This window comes from Grampus griseus (assembly GCF_964374135.1).
Source record: "Grampus griseus genome assembly, chromosome: 6".
Taxonomy (NCBI): Eukaryota; Metazoa; Chordata; class Mammalia; order Artiodactyla; family Delphinidae; genus Grampus; species Grampus griseus.
In genome coordinates this window covers 95,387,060-95,402,869 of record NC_139000.1, presented here as the reverse complement: position 1 = coordinate 95,402,869, position 15,810 = coordinate 95,387,060, and the positions used below count along the sequence as shown (strand labels likewise).

General features: G+C 41.6%; 1 protein-coding gene across 1 annotated transcript in view; it reads left to right on the top strand.

The window, feature by feature from the left end:
* Window positions 1–10,333, top strand: part of SPTLC1 (serine palmitoyltransferase long chain base subunit 1) — a 74,912-nt gene extending 64,579 nt beyond the window's left edge. The window contains exons 13-15 of the mRNA XM_082657546.1: window positions 3,909–4,026; window positions 7,252–7,325; window positions 8,955–10,333. Of these exons, the coding sequence (XP_082513672.1) occupies window positions 3,909–4,026; window positions 7,252–7,325; window positions 8,955–9,048 (286 nt within the window). The 3' untranslated portion in view covers window positions 9,049–10,333. The remainder of the gene's footprint in view (window positions 1–3,908; window positions 4,027–7,251; window positions 7,326–8,954) is intronic.
* Window positions 10,334–15,810: the final 5,477 nt, after the last annotated feature.

Here is a 15,810-nt window from a genome sequence, read left to right as displayed (position 1 = left end):
TTAAAATATCATAACTTTGTTTTTCTAAAAATGATACAAGCTCGTTGGTAAAATACTACAGCAGTACAGAAGGTAACAAAGATGAAAAAAAATAACACAACATGCTGCCACCAGAAATAACCAGCATGAACACTGGCGAATCTCCACACATCTTGTAAGGATAAAAGGATGACAGTGGGTTCATACTGTCCATGCTGCTTTTTAGAAAATTACTGATTTATTTTAAGCTACTTCAAGAAAAAGAAACAAGTGAAATAGAAGTGAATCTTATGAGTGTTCTGTTTACTTTTGTTTTAACAACACAAGAGTAGTTCTTTAAGATTCCTCTAGAATTGAGAAAAAAATTGAGGCTAGTGACATCTTCAGGCAGATTTCTTATCTTACAGAAAATGATCTCACCTTGCCTGTGGTTTCTTTTTGCCTTTCCAAGTTGAAACCTGCCTTTTCAGTCATGGAAGTCCTATCCCTATTGCCAGATATGGAAACTAGAAACTTTTCTAAAAAGGACAGTTAATAAATAAGTGGGTCACAGATGTTCCCGATAAAGTAGGGGGAGAAATAATTGAAGTTGGGTCTGACTTTCTGATCCTAACAAAAGTCCTTGTATGATTTATGGTAGAGAGATATTATTGTTTCCAGTTACATTGGCTTATGAAATATTAATAAACCAGTTCAGCCTAGCACATTGGAGTCACTGTCAATTCATGAACACCTACCTCAGATGCCCTTTATTCTATGAGTGTTAATTTGTTTATTTTTTAAATCCAATCCTCTACTTTTCCCAGTTCTTTCACACTTTTTCTTCTCTCCAAAATCCCTAACCCTCTGTCTCACTCCACCCAGTTTTAGCTGACAGCCTTGCCTCATGCTGTCGCTTGGGAACTCCCTCATTTTCCCTCACAGACCTGCACACCTGCGGGTATCCGAACCAGTCTTCCCTCGTGTTATAGCCAAAGAAACGTTCCTCCATCTATCACAGCTCTTCTTTCTTAAGGACCAAGTGCCTTTGGTTGTCTCCTCTCCTTTCTCTTCAGTCTCTCCCCTTTCCTGAGTCATTTGATTAGCATTCAAGTACACCCTGCCCTATCTTGTCTTAAATTCTTCTTTCCTGTGGCCCCATACTCCCCTCTAGCAACTAGCCCATTGCTCTGCTTCTCTTTATAGCCAGTCTTTTTCCAGAGTTGTTTATGCCCTCTCCACATCCTCACCTCTCATGTACACTCGAAACTACTGAAACCCACCTCTACGGCACTTTACCCAGAATGTTCCTGTGACTACTGAGGGATGACTGTATTTTCTGATGTTAAAACATCCTTGCATTCCTGAGTAAATCCCTCCTTGATTACAGTATATTTTTCTGCCCTGTTAGAATTTTGAATTTTTATATCCATATTTATAATTTAAATGGGCCTATAATCTTTTGTTACAACAACCTTACATAACCTAGGAATCAATGTGTGGTAGCCTCAATAAAATATTGAGCAGTTTTTCCACTTCCCTGCGTTATGGAGCCATTGTATAAGACCAGGCTTGATTATTTGTGTCTTCAAAGTTGAGCAGGACTCCTCTGTAAGACTCTCTAGACTTGGGGCCTTTGGGCTGGGCATAGTCTGTGATTATCTCTCTTGTGTCTGTTATTTCCCCTTTTTATTTTCTGTTTCTGTCGTTTTCATTCTTATGATAATCTGTCCAGGATTTTGCCCAGCACGTTTTTTAAGTTTGATTTTGTTTTTTACTCATATTTTGTTTTCTCTGATTGATTTTTTTTCCCTTATTTCTCTACTTTCTTGTTTCATTGAATTGTGTTTTTTTACTCTTTTTTAGCTTTTTACATTTAGGTTATTGGTGTTATTATCTTCCAATAAATATCTTAAGGATAAACATTTCAAAGGCAGTAAGTATTTTCAGTGTTCAGTTCTAAGTAATTTTTTTTAGTCTCCTCTAATCAGTGATTTGCTTCTCTCATCTCTGAGGTTGCATTTGGGAGAGGAAGTCAGCGGCCTATGCTGCTTTGGGTCCTTGCTGGAATCTTGAAGAGCTCCTAAATTCTAACAGATAATTATTCATGTCCAGCGCTTTCCCCACACTAAGCACATGATGGAGACCACGTCTGAACTGTTGATTGTTCTATCCCTAGGACCTAGACCAGTGTTTAGTATTTCCATTTGGTAAAATGGGTAAAATAATATGGTAAATAATGTGCTCTCCAGAAATGCTTTTTTTAAGTATAACAGGCTCTGAAACACAACTTCTAACTTTCTGAACTCAAGTTATAATTCTCTGTCCATTTGGTTTTAGTTAAACTTTAATGCAGCATCCAGGCAGCCAGAAAGAGGGCATTTTGTTTCATTCCTTCTCACACCAACTTGCTCCACCTAACATGTGAGATGAGCCCATTTGATCAAATAATAAGCTCGATTGGGCTTATAGGTGCCTTGTTTGTATCAAGGAAAATCCAGGCCATTTAATTCATATGAAATGCAATTTGAAAAGTAATTTTTTAAGTTCTCCCTGAGAGTACATGACCTAAAACAATTAATACTTCTTTGTGTACAAGTTTAACACATTCAAAATTCACCTAAGAAATGGGTTTTGAAAGCATATTTCTTAGTTTCTACAGTAGTAAAACAACTGATCTATAAGGTTTCCCCATATTCCAGAAGCCCTAGAGTCTAAGATTCCATGATTCAAATCTGCAACCTGATTTACTGAGAGATCCTAGTGTGATGCATTACATTTAAAGAAAGTAGACACAAATTAATGATGTTCAAGGGTGGTTTGAAAGGCAGGTGAGCTTAGCTTCCTCACTTCATGTGATACTCGGCACAGGTAGTCATTCAGTAAAAGCTTGTTGAGTCCTAAACATGTTTGAAGAATCGAATATGCCAGCAAGTGCTTTTTGTGCTCATTTCATTCTAAGGGAAAAGCAAATCTTTCCAGGTAAAGCAGACTAAATGAAAGCCATTTAAAATGTTTAGCCCAATTTCAAATAGACATGTATCACTCTTTTTGTCCTAGGAGATAGGTCAGAAATCAAACCATACATGGCTAAATTATATGGCCTACTGTTCTCATAACACTGCAATAATCATTTGAAAATACAGGCTTTCACCCCTAAAGAAATCTCCCTTCCTTCCTGAGAAACAGCAGATTTCTGTGCTGTTAATCCTAAGAGAGAAGAAAATAATTGTAATTCAAGAAAAATTTAAAATTAAACATGTACACAAGAAGACAGCTTTACAACCTAAATATACTGTTGGTGATCAAAGTATAAAATTTTAGTGTCAGAAATTATCCCTGTTGTTTATAAAAGACAAGATACAAACTAAAGATTTAGAAAATAAGGAAGCAACATTATCAATTATAATATGTTATCCATGGAGGAAACAGAGGTAATAGAAAATGATGGTGCAGACACTTCCCTAAAGTGGGTGATGAGGGAGGCCCCCCCTGGACCTGGGACCGGGCGTGTCTGGTGCTAACCGTGCAAGAACAGGAGAGAGCAGGTGAGAGGAAGCGACAGGACAGAGGCCCAGGGCTGAGTGGGCCTGCAAGGGGCCCCTCGAGGAGGGGTTGGCCCCAGCCAAGGTGGGTGAGGCGCGTAGACCGTCTGGTGGGAGGCTGGGGATGACGCACGTGTTCTCTGTGAAATGTGAGCCGGAGGGTCCCGCGGGACCGGGAATCCTCTTCCCAGCCATGCTGCAGGGTGTCCTAGACTAGGAAGCACTGCCCAGAGCGTGCATTTTTACCTCCCTTTGTCAGATCTGGAATCCCACCACATGATGTTTCCCATGGAAGTCCCAAGTTTCTGTCACCTTCATTAATGCAGACTTTGTAAAATTATTTATATGTGAGAAATCTGAGCTCGGAAGAGGATTTATGCTTGTGTGTGTGTTACCCTTCCTCAGCATTTCTGGATTAAAAGTGGTGGGTGAGTCCATTTCTCCAGCATTTCACCTCCAGCTGGAAGAGAGCACTGGGTGTCGAGAAAGAGATGTTAAACTACTTCAGGAAATAGTAACTCAAGTGAGTATCCAGTTATTCGGGTGAATCTCTTCGTACTCTTCTACCCTGAACCCAAGCAATTTTTAAGGCCATTTTTAAGAATGCTCTCTTTGCCCTAAGAGATTGGGTACAACAGAAATTGTGGTTACCCCTCTGGTGACATGGAATTGTTCCGATGCCCAGCCTTCCCGACATCTGTCCCTGCCCAGTGGAGTCTGTAGCAGTCTCTGCTGACAGGCTGCAGGTTATTCCATTGGGTCAATTTTCAGTTCACATTGAAGTTGTGTTCTTTGCCACATTGTATTAAAATACACTTTGCTTCCACTCTGAATAATTAGTCTTCCAGAAAACCCAGTTGCTTACTATTTACAAAGCCAGGCTTTTGTACATGTAGGTGGGGATGGCATTGTGTATGGTGATGGCGCACAACACCGGACAGCTGACTGGGGCTGAACACCCAGCATAGCTCAGAAACAGGTCGAAATAATCTTGTAACCAAAAAGGAAGGAAGAAGAGCCACTCCTTTACCATGCCTAACTTGGGAGCTTGATTTAAATGTCTGACTTCTGAAAGTCTTACTACTAAGTGTACCTTAGTTATTAACTAAGAAACACATCACTAGGGAAGATCCCTTGGCCTTTTACTGTTCAGTAGAGCTGCTTTCACCCAAGTCCTCTCTCCTCACTTTCCTCCTTCTAAAGAATGGTCAAGTGGCCCTGCAGCACTGAGCACCGAGGGGGGTGCTGCCTTGTACTTGAATCTGAAATACGTGGAGTATGTATTTGAGAATTTCCTTGTCCTGCTTGTCCTGACGGTTCCTTTCAGAGGCTCCTTCCCTGAGTCCGTGCTGCCAGGCATCAGGGTAGTAGTGACGGTCAAGTCTGCCATGTGCCCCTGCCCGGCTGTGGCACAGCAGGCAGTCACGTGGCTGCTCAGTATGGAGACTGTGGTGCTAAGCCAGCCTCTGGCTTCAGCTGACCTGTACCCTACGATGTGTGAACCACAGTACCTGCAGGCATTGATTCGTGGAGAGCTTCTTGCAATTTGTGGAGCATTGATTCGTGGAGAGCTTCTTGCAACTTGTGGCCTTCCAGAGTCAGTTGTCCTAAAAAAACAAAATAAAACCAAACCCAGAATATGAGATTCCTAATTAAGGAAACGTGTCAGATTATGAATGAACAGGCTGGAGTGGCTCTCGCCTCGCTGGGTGAGGAAATGTCACGGATGTCTCCTCAGGTGCAGCTCTGCAAACATGAAAAAAAACTCTTTAAAGGGGAAAAGCATCCCACAGACCTTTTTTACTGCCTCGGTGTTTTTATTGTCATATTACTTAAATGTATAAGCTATAAAAGGAAGTACAACATCCTTTTAATTAGAGCTCCTATACAAATGTAATACCAAAACAAATTTATAACAAATATAAGCAGAACAGACAAGCCTAGTAAGAGTCAAATTATGACATTACCTTCATGTGACAGCTGAGTTTGTTTTCTAACTGAGTTGCCGGGTGGTGTGACTGACGCTGACTGCCGCCAGAGCAGCCTTGTGAAGCTGCATGTCCTATGTTGGAGTCTGTGGTGACGCCGTTATTATCCCAGAGCCTCCCCTCCAACCCCCCTCAGGGTGACTTTGTGTCACAGGACGTGGGCCTTCTCTAGGTGCCAGGGTGTCAGTTCCAGTCAGATCCACCTCGGTTCTTTTCTCACTAAGTAGCGACAGCTAAGGTCTTACTGCAACTCTGTTCCAGAGGGAGACTCAGAAAGGGCATGTGAATCAAGTGACTCGATACTTCTCTTACATAGGTTATCCTCATAACAAAAAGAAAAAGTGAGTCTGGACAATTCACAGATCCCAAAATTACATCTGTGGGCTCCCGCTGGATATTGGCTGTCTTCAGGAAATCACCTTGAGAATTGAATGAGGAGAGAACAGGCTCTGGGGAAGGGAACAGAATACTATCTGGAAACTGCATTTGTAGGAAGGAAGAGGAAAACTCTTAGAGTTTCTTTGCATCATTGCAGCTTCCATCTTAATAAGTCTTTTGTCCTGTTCCTCTTTGCTTTTTCTTTTCAATATTTGAAAGAGAAAAAAGGATCATGACACCGTAGTTCTTGTTTAAGCTTTGCAGAACTGAGCAGTTCTGCCAAATTTTTGTTGACTTCCTGATAAAACAGTTTTTACAAACTGAGCTATGGTTTATACTGTTTCTTAACTAGACAGGACTAGAAACAGAGCCAGTCCAGATGTTTGCAGAAGGAGTTAACTTTTCCAAGTAGACTTCCAGAATGTAGAATCAGCAAAAGACATTGCCTGCCATTGTTTTCCATCTTTTCCTAGCAGAGGAAAACCTTGCCTCACAGCTTACAGAATGGCCCCTCTTCAGGCAAATACCTGCACTGCCACACGCTGGTAGTGATTGTTCTTTCCTTTACAACACCCCTTGCTCTAGCTGACTGTTAGTTTGTTTGTTCATTTGTTTAAAAATACAATTCACGTTCCATAAAATTCACTCTTTAAAGTATACAGTTGAGTGGTTTTTAGTATCCTCACAGGGTTGTGCAGCCATCACTGATTTCAAAACGTTTCATCACCCCAAGGAGTAACCCTTATAAACCATTACCCTCGTCTGACTTTATGCTTTATTTTGATAGCGATTATTTAATTTTTTAAAAAATGTTGGCAGGTAGCTGATGTATTGGAAAGCTGTGCAAAATGTGACACCAGACTCTTCTGTGCTTGGTAGCACTGTGTCCGAGTGTAGCACATGGGAATCAGAGGTGTTGTTGATATTTGACGTGTGAGCAGTTCCTCTCTGAAATGATTCTGCTGGCGTTACTAAGTGCAGCTCTTGGTTAGCCTCCGGGGCTTTGTTGGTCCTGTTTCCCCCTGTCCTAACTCTGCTTTGCCTAAAGTGGTAAACACTAGTTACCTATGGCTGTTTAAATTAAGTCAGATTCAAAGTTCAGTGTTACAGTTGCACTAGCCATATCTCAAAGTGCCCGAGAGCCACGTGGGCCCCTGACTGCCGTCCTGGACAGCACAGGGCGAACACCTCCATTATTGCAGGAAGTTCTGTAGAACAGTGCTCTCAAGATGATTCTGTGGTATTTTGTTCTGTCTTCTAGCAGTTATAATTGGAAAAATGAATTAAAACTACTATTGAGAGTAGCATTTCACTGCACCTTCCTGTTTTAATGATCAGTGTCTGCAGTCCAGGTTGCAAATGTATTCCTTTTCCTCATACAGTGCATGGACAGAGGCATCGCGTTAACTCAGGCGCGCTACCTGGAGAAAGAAGAGAAGTATCTCCCTCCTCCAAGGTTGGTAGACTTAAAATTATGACCTGAGTCATTGTTTTCTACTTTAAACTCTGTATGAAATGTATTATGTTTTGAAATTTTTTGAACGACTGTCACAGGATAAGGAAGAATGTGTATTGTTAAAAGATAGAACATCACCTGTTTCTGTTCTTAAGCTAGATGTTTTCCCATTTTAATTGAAAATGCCCTCAGGACTCTGTAATTAACTTAATGACACATCTGCAATCCCAAGAACGAACTGGGACAGCCCAGGTTCGCATTGGCGACGACCTACCACTGTGCTGCGGTAGCATGTGCTGGGCCAGCTGTTTCCGCCACCAGGATAGTCCTTACGGTGTGTATGAGGGGGCACAGTCTGGGGGTTGCTGCTCATCCCACCTCTGGCCCAAGCACTATGTGGTACTTCATCTGACAAATATGTATTAAACACCCAAGGAAAGGCAAAGTGACAGTGGGGAAAACCTCTACAGAGGTTCAAGCAGCCCTCAGTGGGAAGGCACCTTGACTCATGATTTAAAATTGGCGTTCATTCAACACCTGATTCTGTCCCCTAAGCACTTAAACAGTGTAGTCCAAGAAGGTCGACACCCAGAGCTTGAGGGTTTCAGGGTCATGACACAGGTCAGGGAGGTCACAGAGGAGGAGGGCATGGTTAGTTCTGGCCTGGGACGGGCTGAGGCTTCCTAGAACAGGAGACACTTAAGCCAAGCCTGCAAAATCAAGCATATCAAACAAGCTGGGGTGGGCATCAGGCCTTCCAGCAGGGTCTGCAGTGGCGTAGAGACCTACAGGTGCACCTGGGGAGCCCAGAGCACAGGTTTGAGAGGCACCATGGAGAGGGAGCCTGGAAGAGTCTGGGAGAGACCCACGAGAGCACACAAAGTCAGCGCTGTGCAGGCGTGGAGCACTGGGCTGGGTTCTGGAAGACTGTTCTGGCAGCAGCTCGAAAGCACCCTAAAGATCCTGCTCTCTCCGTTCTAGTTACACCATCCAAAGTTGTGATCCTGTGTTTCATGAGGACAGGGGCCACCGTCATTTTGTGCCCTCAGGACTCTGGGCCCAGCCCAACTCAGTGTGTATGTGTCCAGTGGCTGATGCAGGTGTTTGCAGAGGGGAGTGAGAGGGACAGGGGTAGAAGTGCCCTGTCAGGCTGATATTTCTTGTCTTCAGTTTCCTGAAAACTTGAAAATTTCTGCCTCGCATCAGAGTATTGTAGAGCCTCTATATGACTTAATTGAATTACACTTATGAACAACCACACACTCATTAATATGAGAAACGTTGACTTCCTGCTTTGGGCCTGATACTGCTTGCAGCGGTAGATTTAAAGGACAGAGTTTCCTGCCGGCCCTGGGCAGAGCCCTACTGCAAGGTTACCTTGACTAGATCGCTACTAGTCCAGGCAGGGAACGGCAAACTCCTGTAAATAGCAGATAGTAAAATACTTTCAGCTTGCAGGACACAAGGTCCCTGCCACAACTACGCAACCCTGCCGGGGCAGTGAGAAAGTGGCTATGGACAGTAGGCCATGTTCCAGTAGAAGAGCTTTATTCACAAAAACAGGTGGCAGGCTGACCCTTGGTATAGACTCTCATTTGACTGTCTTTTGTGTCCCTTATTATTTCTCAGCATTAGGGTTGTGGTCACAGTGGAACAAACAGAAGAGGAACTAGAGAAAGCTGCGACCACAATCAGCAAGGTGGCCCAGACCGTGCTGCTTTAGTCTGGGGCCTGGTGGCCTCTCACCACGCAACATGCAGACAGACCTGAGTCACTGCAGAGTGAGCCAGAGGGGGCCTGCGGGAACCACATAGGGTGTCACTAGATGGTGTGGATATCGACTCAGTGTATGACCATGAAAAGGATGCTGGGTACTTAAAAGAAAACAAATCCAAAAGCCCAAGAACTGATTTTCTTAAGAGAAAAACTAATGACAGCATATAATTGATATTTAAATTGTGCTGTTTAGTACTATTTAAACGTTTTATTAATACTAGTATTTTATATTCTTTTTTTTGTTGTCATTGTTTAAAAATGGAGCTTCAGTGTATCTTCTTTCCCTTCTAATGATAAAGATTGTGAGCACTCCTTAATATCTCATAGAAAATTTTCTGCAACATTAAAGCTTAGAGGCACTTCAGCATATATGATACAAAATGTATTGAAGATCTAATTCAACCACATCTTTTTCAGTCTTCGTCATGTGAAGCTCAATGGTGGCTAATATATAAAGAATACTTTATGTGTGATCATTATAAATTTTTCATTATAATATATTTGAATCCTAGAATTTTTATATACACTAAATACTGATGTTGCACCATTTCTAACAGTGAATCTTAGCATCCCTAACCAGAGAATAGTCATTATACTTCCTAAGTGAGCAATAATTTAAATCAAATGCGATTTTATTTTAGTATAATTGACCTGTACATTCGTTATGTGTTGACTTCTAATCTGTTTTCAGAGGAGGATTATTGTGATGATCCCAAAATAGAAATCATGTCCTTGATATTTTAGAATATCTAGAATGTGTTGTTTTTTGTATAGGGACGTATAACTACAAGCTTTTTTTCTAAGCTAAAGAAAATGAGACCTTTATTTCTTTTCAGTTTATGAATTCCAGATATCTAAAAAAGATGTGAAAGCACTAAAAATAAAATTTTTAAGCTGTGTTTCAGCTATTTGTTTTTTCTTTAGCAAACCAAGTTGGGTGGTATAAATGTTTGTGATATGTGCCATAAGGTACTACAAAAATATTACGCTATTACTCCATCTCTTATTAAAGAGAAAGGAATAAAATTATATTAAAAATGTCATTTTATAATATATGTTCATATTAACAAATGGTCTTCAACATCTTTTTAAATAACATATTTTTTTAATTTTTAGTTTCTATTTTGCCCGAGGTATTTTGTACATATGTGCCTTGTGATTGCTGCTGCTTTAAAGGATACAGTACTCTTTGGGGGATGAATCTGTTTTGTTTTGTTTTGTTTTTTAATGAAATAAACCTACATTCCTGATAATCAGTGTGTTGCATATGTAATCTATTCAACAGAATAGTCTCTTGATTTTAAATTCTGCAGGCCTAGGGTAGTATTCTGTGTGTGTGTGTGTGTGTGTGTGTGTGTGTGTGTGTGTGTGTGTTTGTGTCGTGGGGGTTTTTGGAAAATATTAATTTAATTTCTTAGTGCCTTTCTTCAATGTACATATCTGAAATTTCCTTGGTTCCTATTGATTTAACCCTTGGCCACTTATGACTACAAAAATACCAGACCTATTATTTTTATAAACAGATTAGGATTGTAACTTTTCAGCTACTTTTATAATACTCTATAAGTCAAAATTGCAATAATCTAGTTTATTGCTACATTTAAAAAATGATTGGACTCAAAAAAAAAAATGATTGGACGTTCCTGGAAAAGATGGTGGACATTATTTAACTTTATTAACATTATTTAATGCTCACACATTATTTAACTTCAATCCTTGAAACACATCAACACGAACCAAAAATAGAGTCTTTATATTAAAGCTATAGAGTGACCACAATCTGGTAATACACACCACAGAAAATATCTACTAGAAGCAATAAATTTGTATGAAACAAGCAAAATGTTGAGAAACAACAGTCATCTCAAACCTCAAGCAGTTTACAAATTGCTGTTTTAGAAACAGTGAGAGAGAGAGGGTTCTGAAGTGCTCTATCAACGGACCTCTGTTTAGAAAGGCAGTGGCTGGGTGAGCAGCATGGAAACCTTTTGAGCCGGTTTCCACTCAGCAGTTGCCCCCAGGGGAGAAGGAAGCCACCCACAACGGCTCCCTTTCTATTGTCCACAGAAGGCTCTAGCTCAGGAAAAGTGGGGCTTTGAGTCAGGTTAGGACACGTGGACCACAGGCCTAAATATAAATCTTAAAACTACGAAACTTCTAAGAGAAAGCACAGGAGGAAATATTTTAAATCTTTGGTTAGGCAAACATAGATACAATACCAAAAGCGTAAGCCATAAAAGGAAAAATTAGTAAATTAAGCTTCATTAATTCATTGTTTAATTTGTTCTTCAAAAGACAGCTTGAAAGAAATGAAGACAGGTCACAGACTGTGAGAAAATATTTGCCAATCATATGTAATAAAACATGTGTATCCATAAATATAAAGAACACAGCCCCAAAATAAGAAATCCAAAAGCATAATTTTAAAATGGTGAAAGACTTGACATTGCATCAAGAGAGACATTCAAATATCTAAACTCATGAAAACGTATTCGACCTCATTAGTCATCAGAGAAATGCAAATTAAAACTACAAAGATACTATTACACACTCACTAGAATGACTAAAATCAAAAAGACAGATAACACCAAATATTGGCAAGATGCGGAGAAAATTGGAAACTACATTGTTGGTGGAAAGGTAAAATGGTACAACTACTTTGGAAAAGTTTGGCAGTTTCTTAATATAAATTTGTCATGTGGGCCAGCAAATCCACTTCCAAGAGAAAAACATGTTTGTGCAAAAAATTGTACACAAGTATTCATAAGATTTTTTTTTAATTTATTTTATTTATTTATTTTTGGCTGCATTGGGTCTTCGTTGCTGCGTGCGAGCTTTCTCCAGTTGCAGCAAGCGGGGGCTACTCTTTGTTGTGGTGCGTGGGCTTCTTGTTGCAGTGGCTTCCCTTGTTGCGGAGCACAGGCTCTAGGCGCGCGGGCTTCAGTAGTTTTAACACGTGGGCTCAGTAGTTGGCTCGCAGGCTCTAGAGCATAGGCTCAGCAGTTGTGGCGCATGGTCTTAGTTGCTCCGTGGCATGTGGGATCTTCCCCGACCAGGGCTCGAACCTGTGTCCCCTGCATTGGCAGGCAGATTCTTAACCATTGCGTCACCAGGGAAGCCCTATTCATAGCAGGATTATTCATAATAGTCAAATGTCTGCCAGCTGATGAATGAGTAAACAGAAAGCAGTATATTCATACAATGGAATACAATAAATAAAAGCAATAAAAAGAAATGGATAAATCTCAAAAAAGAAAACATTTTGGTAAGTGAAGAAACCAGATGAAAACAACCACGAAATTATGTGATTCCATGTATATTCAATGTCCAGAGCAATGTAAAAAGAAGATAAGTTAGTGGTTGCCTGCGGCTGGGGGTGAGAATGGGATTGACTGATGAAGACTGTCAGCCCCGGGGACCTTTCCAGGAGGTGTTCTAAAACCGGATTGTGGTGATGGGCGCACAACTCTCTGAATATACTAGAAACCGTTGAATCAAGTACAAATCTCTGATAATGAACGTAACTACTAATGAACTGACTTTCTTCCAGTCATTACAGCAAATACTCTCTTATCTGTGTTGTCCATGATGAACATTTGGAAGTCTGTGACGTGCATGGGCTGGCAGGCCTCAGCACAGAGGTGGTTCCTGCTGGGTTCCTCATCCCCTTTGTGATGTGCACGGTTTGTGAGTGCACGTGGCCCACGTGCCATAACAGAACAGGAGGCAGCCCAAGGCAAATTCGAAAACAGAACAGGGTCTGGTCCTAGCTCATTTACTCAATAGCCATGAGTCCTTGGACCAGACCCTACTCCTCACTGAACAAGTTCTTTCTATGAAATAGAGAGTTGGGCTGAAGGACTATATTTGAATTATCTTAAATCCTCCTGCTGTCATAGTGTTTCCCAGGCCAAGTTGGAAAATTCTCCTTGGCTCCAGACCTCTGTCACTGAGAAAGAACTACCCATACACAACTTTCCCACAGGGGATGTGGAGGCCCCTTTGTTCGGCCTCACACCAACCAATATCCTATTTTGATGAAAATGCACAAGCCAGAAAACTTCAAATATAGGGTTCTATTCCCCCGATTGTTGGTACTTATCCTCAGAGCGACTGTCCCCCTGAGCCCCACGCCATCTCTCCCCTGCTTAATGGCTTCCAAGAACTTCCTTGGAGGCGCCCTTCATGCTGCTCGTCACCATGGGCCCCTTTGTCCTCTCACACTCATTTAGTCCACAGACCCCGTGACATCTGAGGAGGCTGCTGAGGGTTCCATGCACAGTGCAGAGGAAGCCCTGGAGTCAGGTCATCTAGACAAGAACCAGCATCACCACCTGCCATCCGTGTGAACCTGGAGAGTGGCTTCAACTGACTGTGCCTCAGTTTCTACATCTGTGAAATGAGAGTAATTGTGCCCCAGCCCACAGAGCCATTGTGAGAATTAGGTGAGACGATACATGCAAATACTTTAAATCACACCTGATGTGTAGTAAGTACAAAATATGTGTTATTATTAATAATGTAAATGAGACAAATTGGCAAAAAGAACTCGATACAGGAGTGCAGATCTCTTACCTCTTATATGATTCAGTAAGAAATCACTCCAGGAGGGCTTAGGACTTACATGACATCCAGGTCCATGATTTTTCCTGCAACTGCTTTATGGAAGCTACCCCAAATACTGAAGACTGAAGGAGTATTTCTGTCCCTTTAATTCACATGCACGGCTTAGAACCAGCTTCCTGCATGTTCTGTTGACAATCCAGATCTCCTGGCAGTTAATTCCAAGCCCACCCCTCCATCTCCCACACGGGAGCTGATAGAAAGCTGAGAAACTGAGTGCCCCACCCACCCTGGGGGCTGGAGCTGAAGAGGGAGACCTCTGTTCAAATTCCCAGCGTGTTTCTTTAGGATCTGATGCCACTGAAAGTGAAAGAGGCAGGGAAGGTGTGGTGTGTTGTCGGGTTTCCCAGCTCCTTGCAGGTAAGCAAGACTTGTATTTTCAGCTTAGCCCTTTCTCAGCTCACAAGCTCAGAACAAGTAGAGGTCAGGAGGCCAGGCCTCGCAACAGGCTGCCTGCATGCAGGCAGGCCTGAATCCCCTACCGGGATAGCAGAGATGTCTCTCTATCTGAGCATCCTAACACTGCTGCCGCTGAGCTGAGTTGAGTTAGAACAGGCCCGAGTTGCCATTTCCACGGCCTCAGATCTGTGGGTGATACATCATTTTATGGCTGTCACATCTGCCTCTTCCACATTCTTGATTTCTTTTGTTCAAGTGAAGAGAAAACCCTCATTTGCCCTGTGCAATCGACCCACAGTCTCTGCTTGGAGCTGAGCACCAGGGGATTGGTGAGTGCACGTGGCCCACGGTTCCTCCACATCTGTTTTCTGTCCCTTAGTGGCTGGGTGGCCTCCTGGCTCGTCTGACTCCCCAGCTTAGATGGATGTGCAAAGTCCTTATTCTCCGTCCCTGGGGATGAGGAGCCTTGCTTTCTTGTTGTTTACATTTTTAAAATTACACAGTGATTACATGTTCAAATTAAACATCCGAACAAAGAGGAGGCATGAAGAATAAAACTTGAAAATCCTATTTCCACCCATTCCACTCCCCTTCCCAGGGGTAACTCTTATTCACAGTTCATTGGAGATCCTTCAGGACCGGTTTCTATTTACATATATAGCTATATTCAAATAGATTTTTTAAAATGCAGAGCAACAGCCTTGTTCTTGTTCCTTGTTCTGACTTAACCTAGGAATTTTTCTATACCAGACCCTCATTCCTTTTACTTTATGAAGAGTATTCTGTAGTTTGGATGTGTTACAATTTATTTGACTAATGTTCTTTTTGTAGACATGTAAGGTTCTTATTTTTTTCCTATGACAAACAATGCTGAAATGAACATCCTGGAACATGTAACTATATGTGCCTCTGTGGGTGCTTCTACGATGTGGATTTTAGAATTGGAATCTTGAGTCCAAGAGTTTGCAAAGTCTTTCTTTGGATAGAGACCAACAAATAGTTTTATCAGGTATCTATATGAGAAGTTTTTTTTTTATTTCTTTTCTTGAGTTTGTTATCTTTCTCTCTACAACTATTTCAAATTTTTATGCTATCAAGTCCTCCAGTCTCTTCCATTATGGCCTGGAAATTTTGCCTTGCTAAAAAGATGTCCCCACTCCAGAATTATAAAAAGACCATCCTTTCTCCTTCAAATACTTCTTCGTGTGGATCCATAGCTGCTTGGAGAGCCGTTTGTCTTGCCTTGGCTAACATCAGAACTTTCCAACTATTGTTGATTTCTAATATGTTTTTGTATCTGGTAGGACAAGTCTCCTATCTTTCTCTAGTTCAAAATGTTCTTTGACATTCTCACACTTTTTCTCTTCCGGAAGAATGTTAGAATCAACTTATCATATTTTAAAATCAGCACAGTTGTATCTGCACCATACAGCCTTCAAACATGTTGATGGAGACCTTAATTCTCTCAGGCAGAAACTACCTGATGAGGTCAAATGCTCCAACCAGCTGTGTTGATGGAAACCTCTTCTGAACATGCTAGAAGATCCACAGGGAGGGACTTCCCTGGCGGTCCAGTGGTTAAGACTCCACGCTCCCAATGCAGGGGGCACAGGTTCAATCCCTGGTCGGGGAACAAAGATCCCACATGCTCCACAGTGCAGCCAAAGAAAAATTTTTTTTTAAAAAA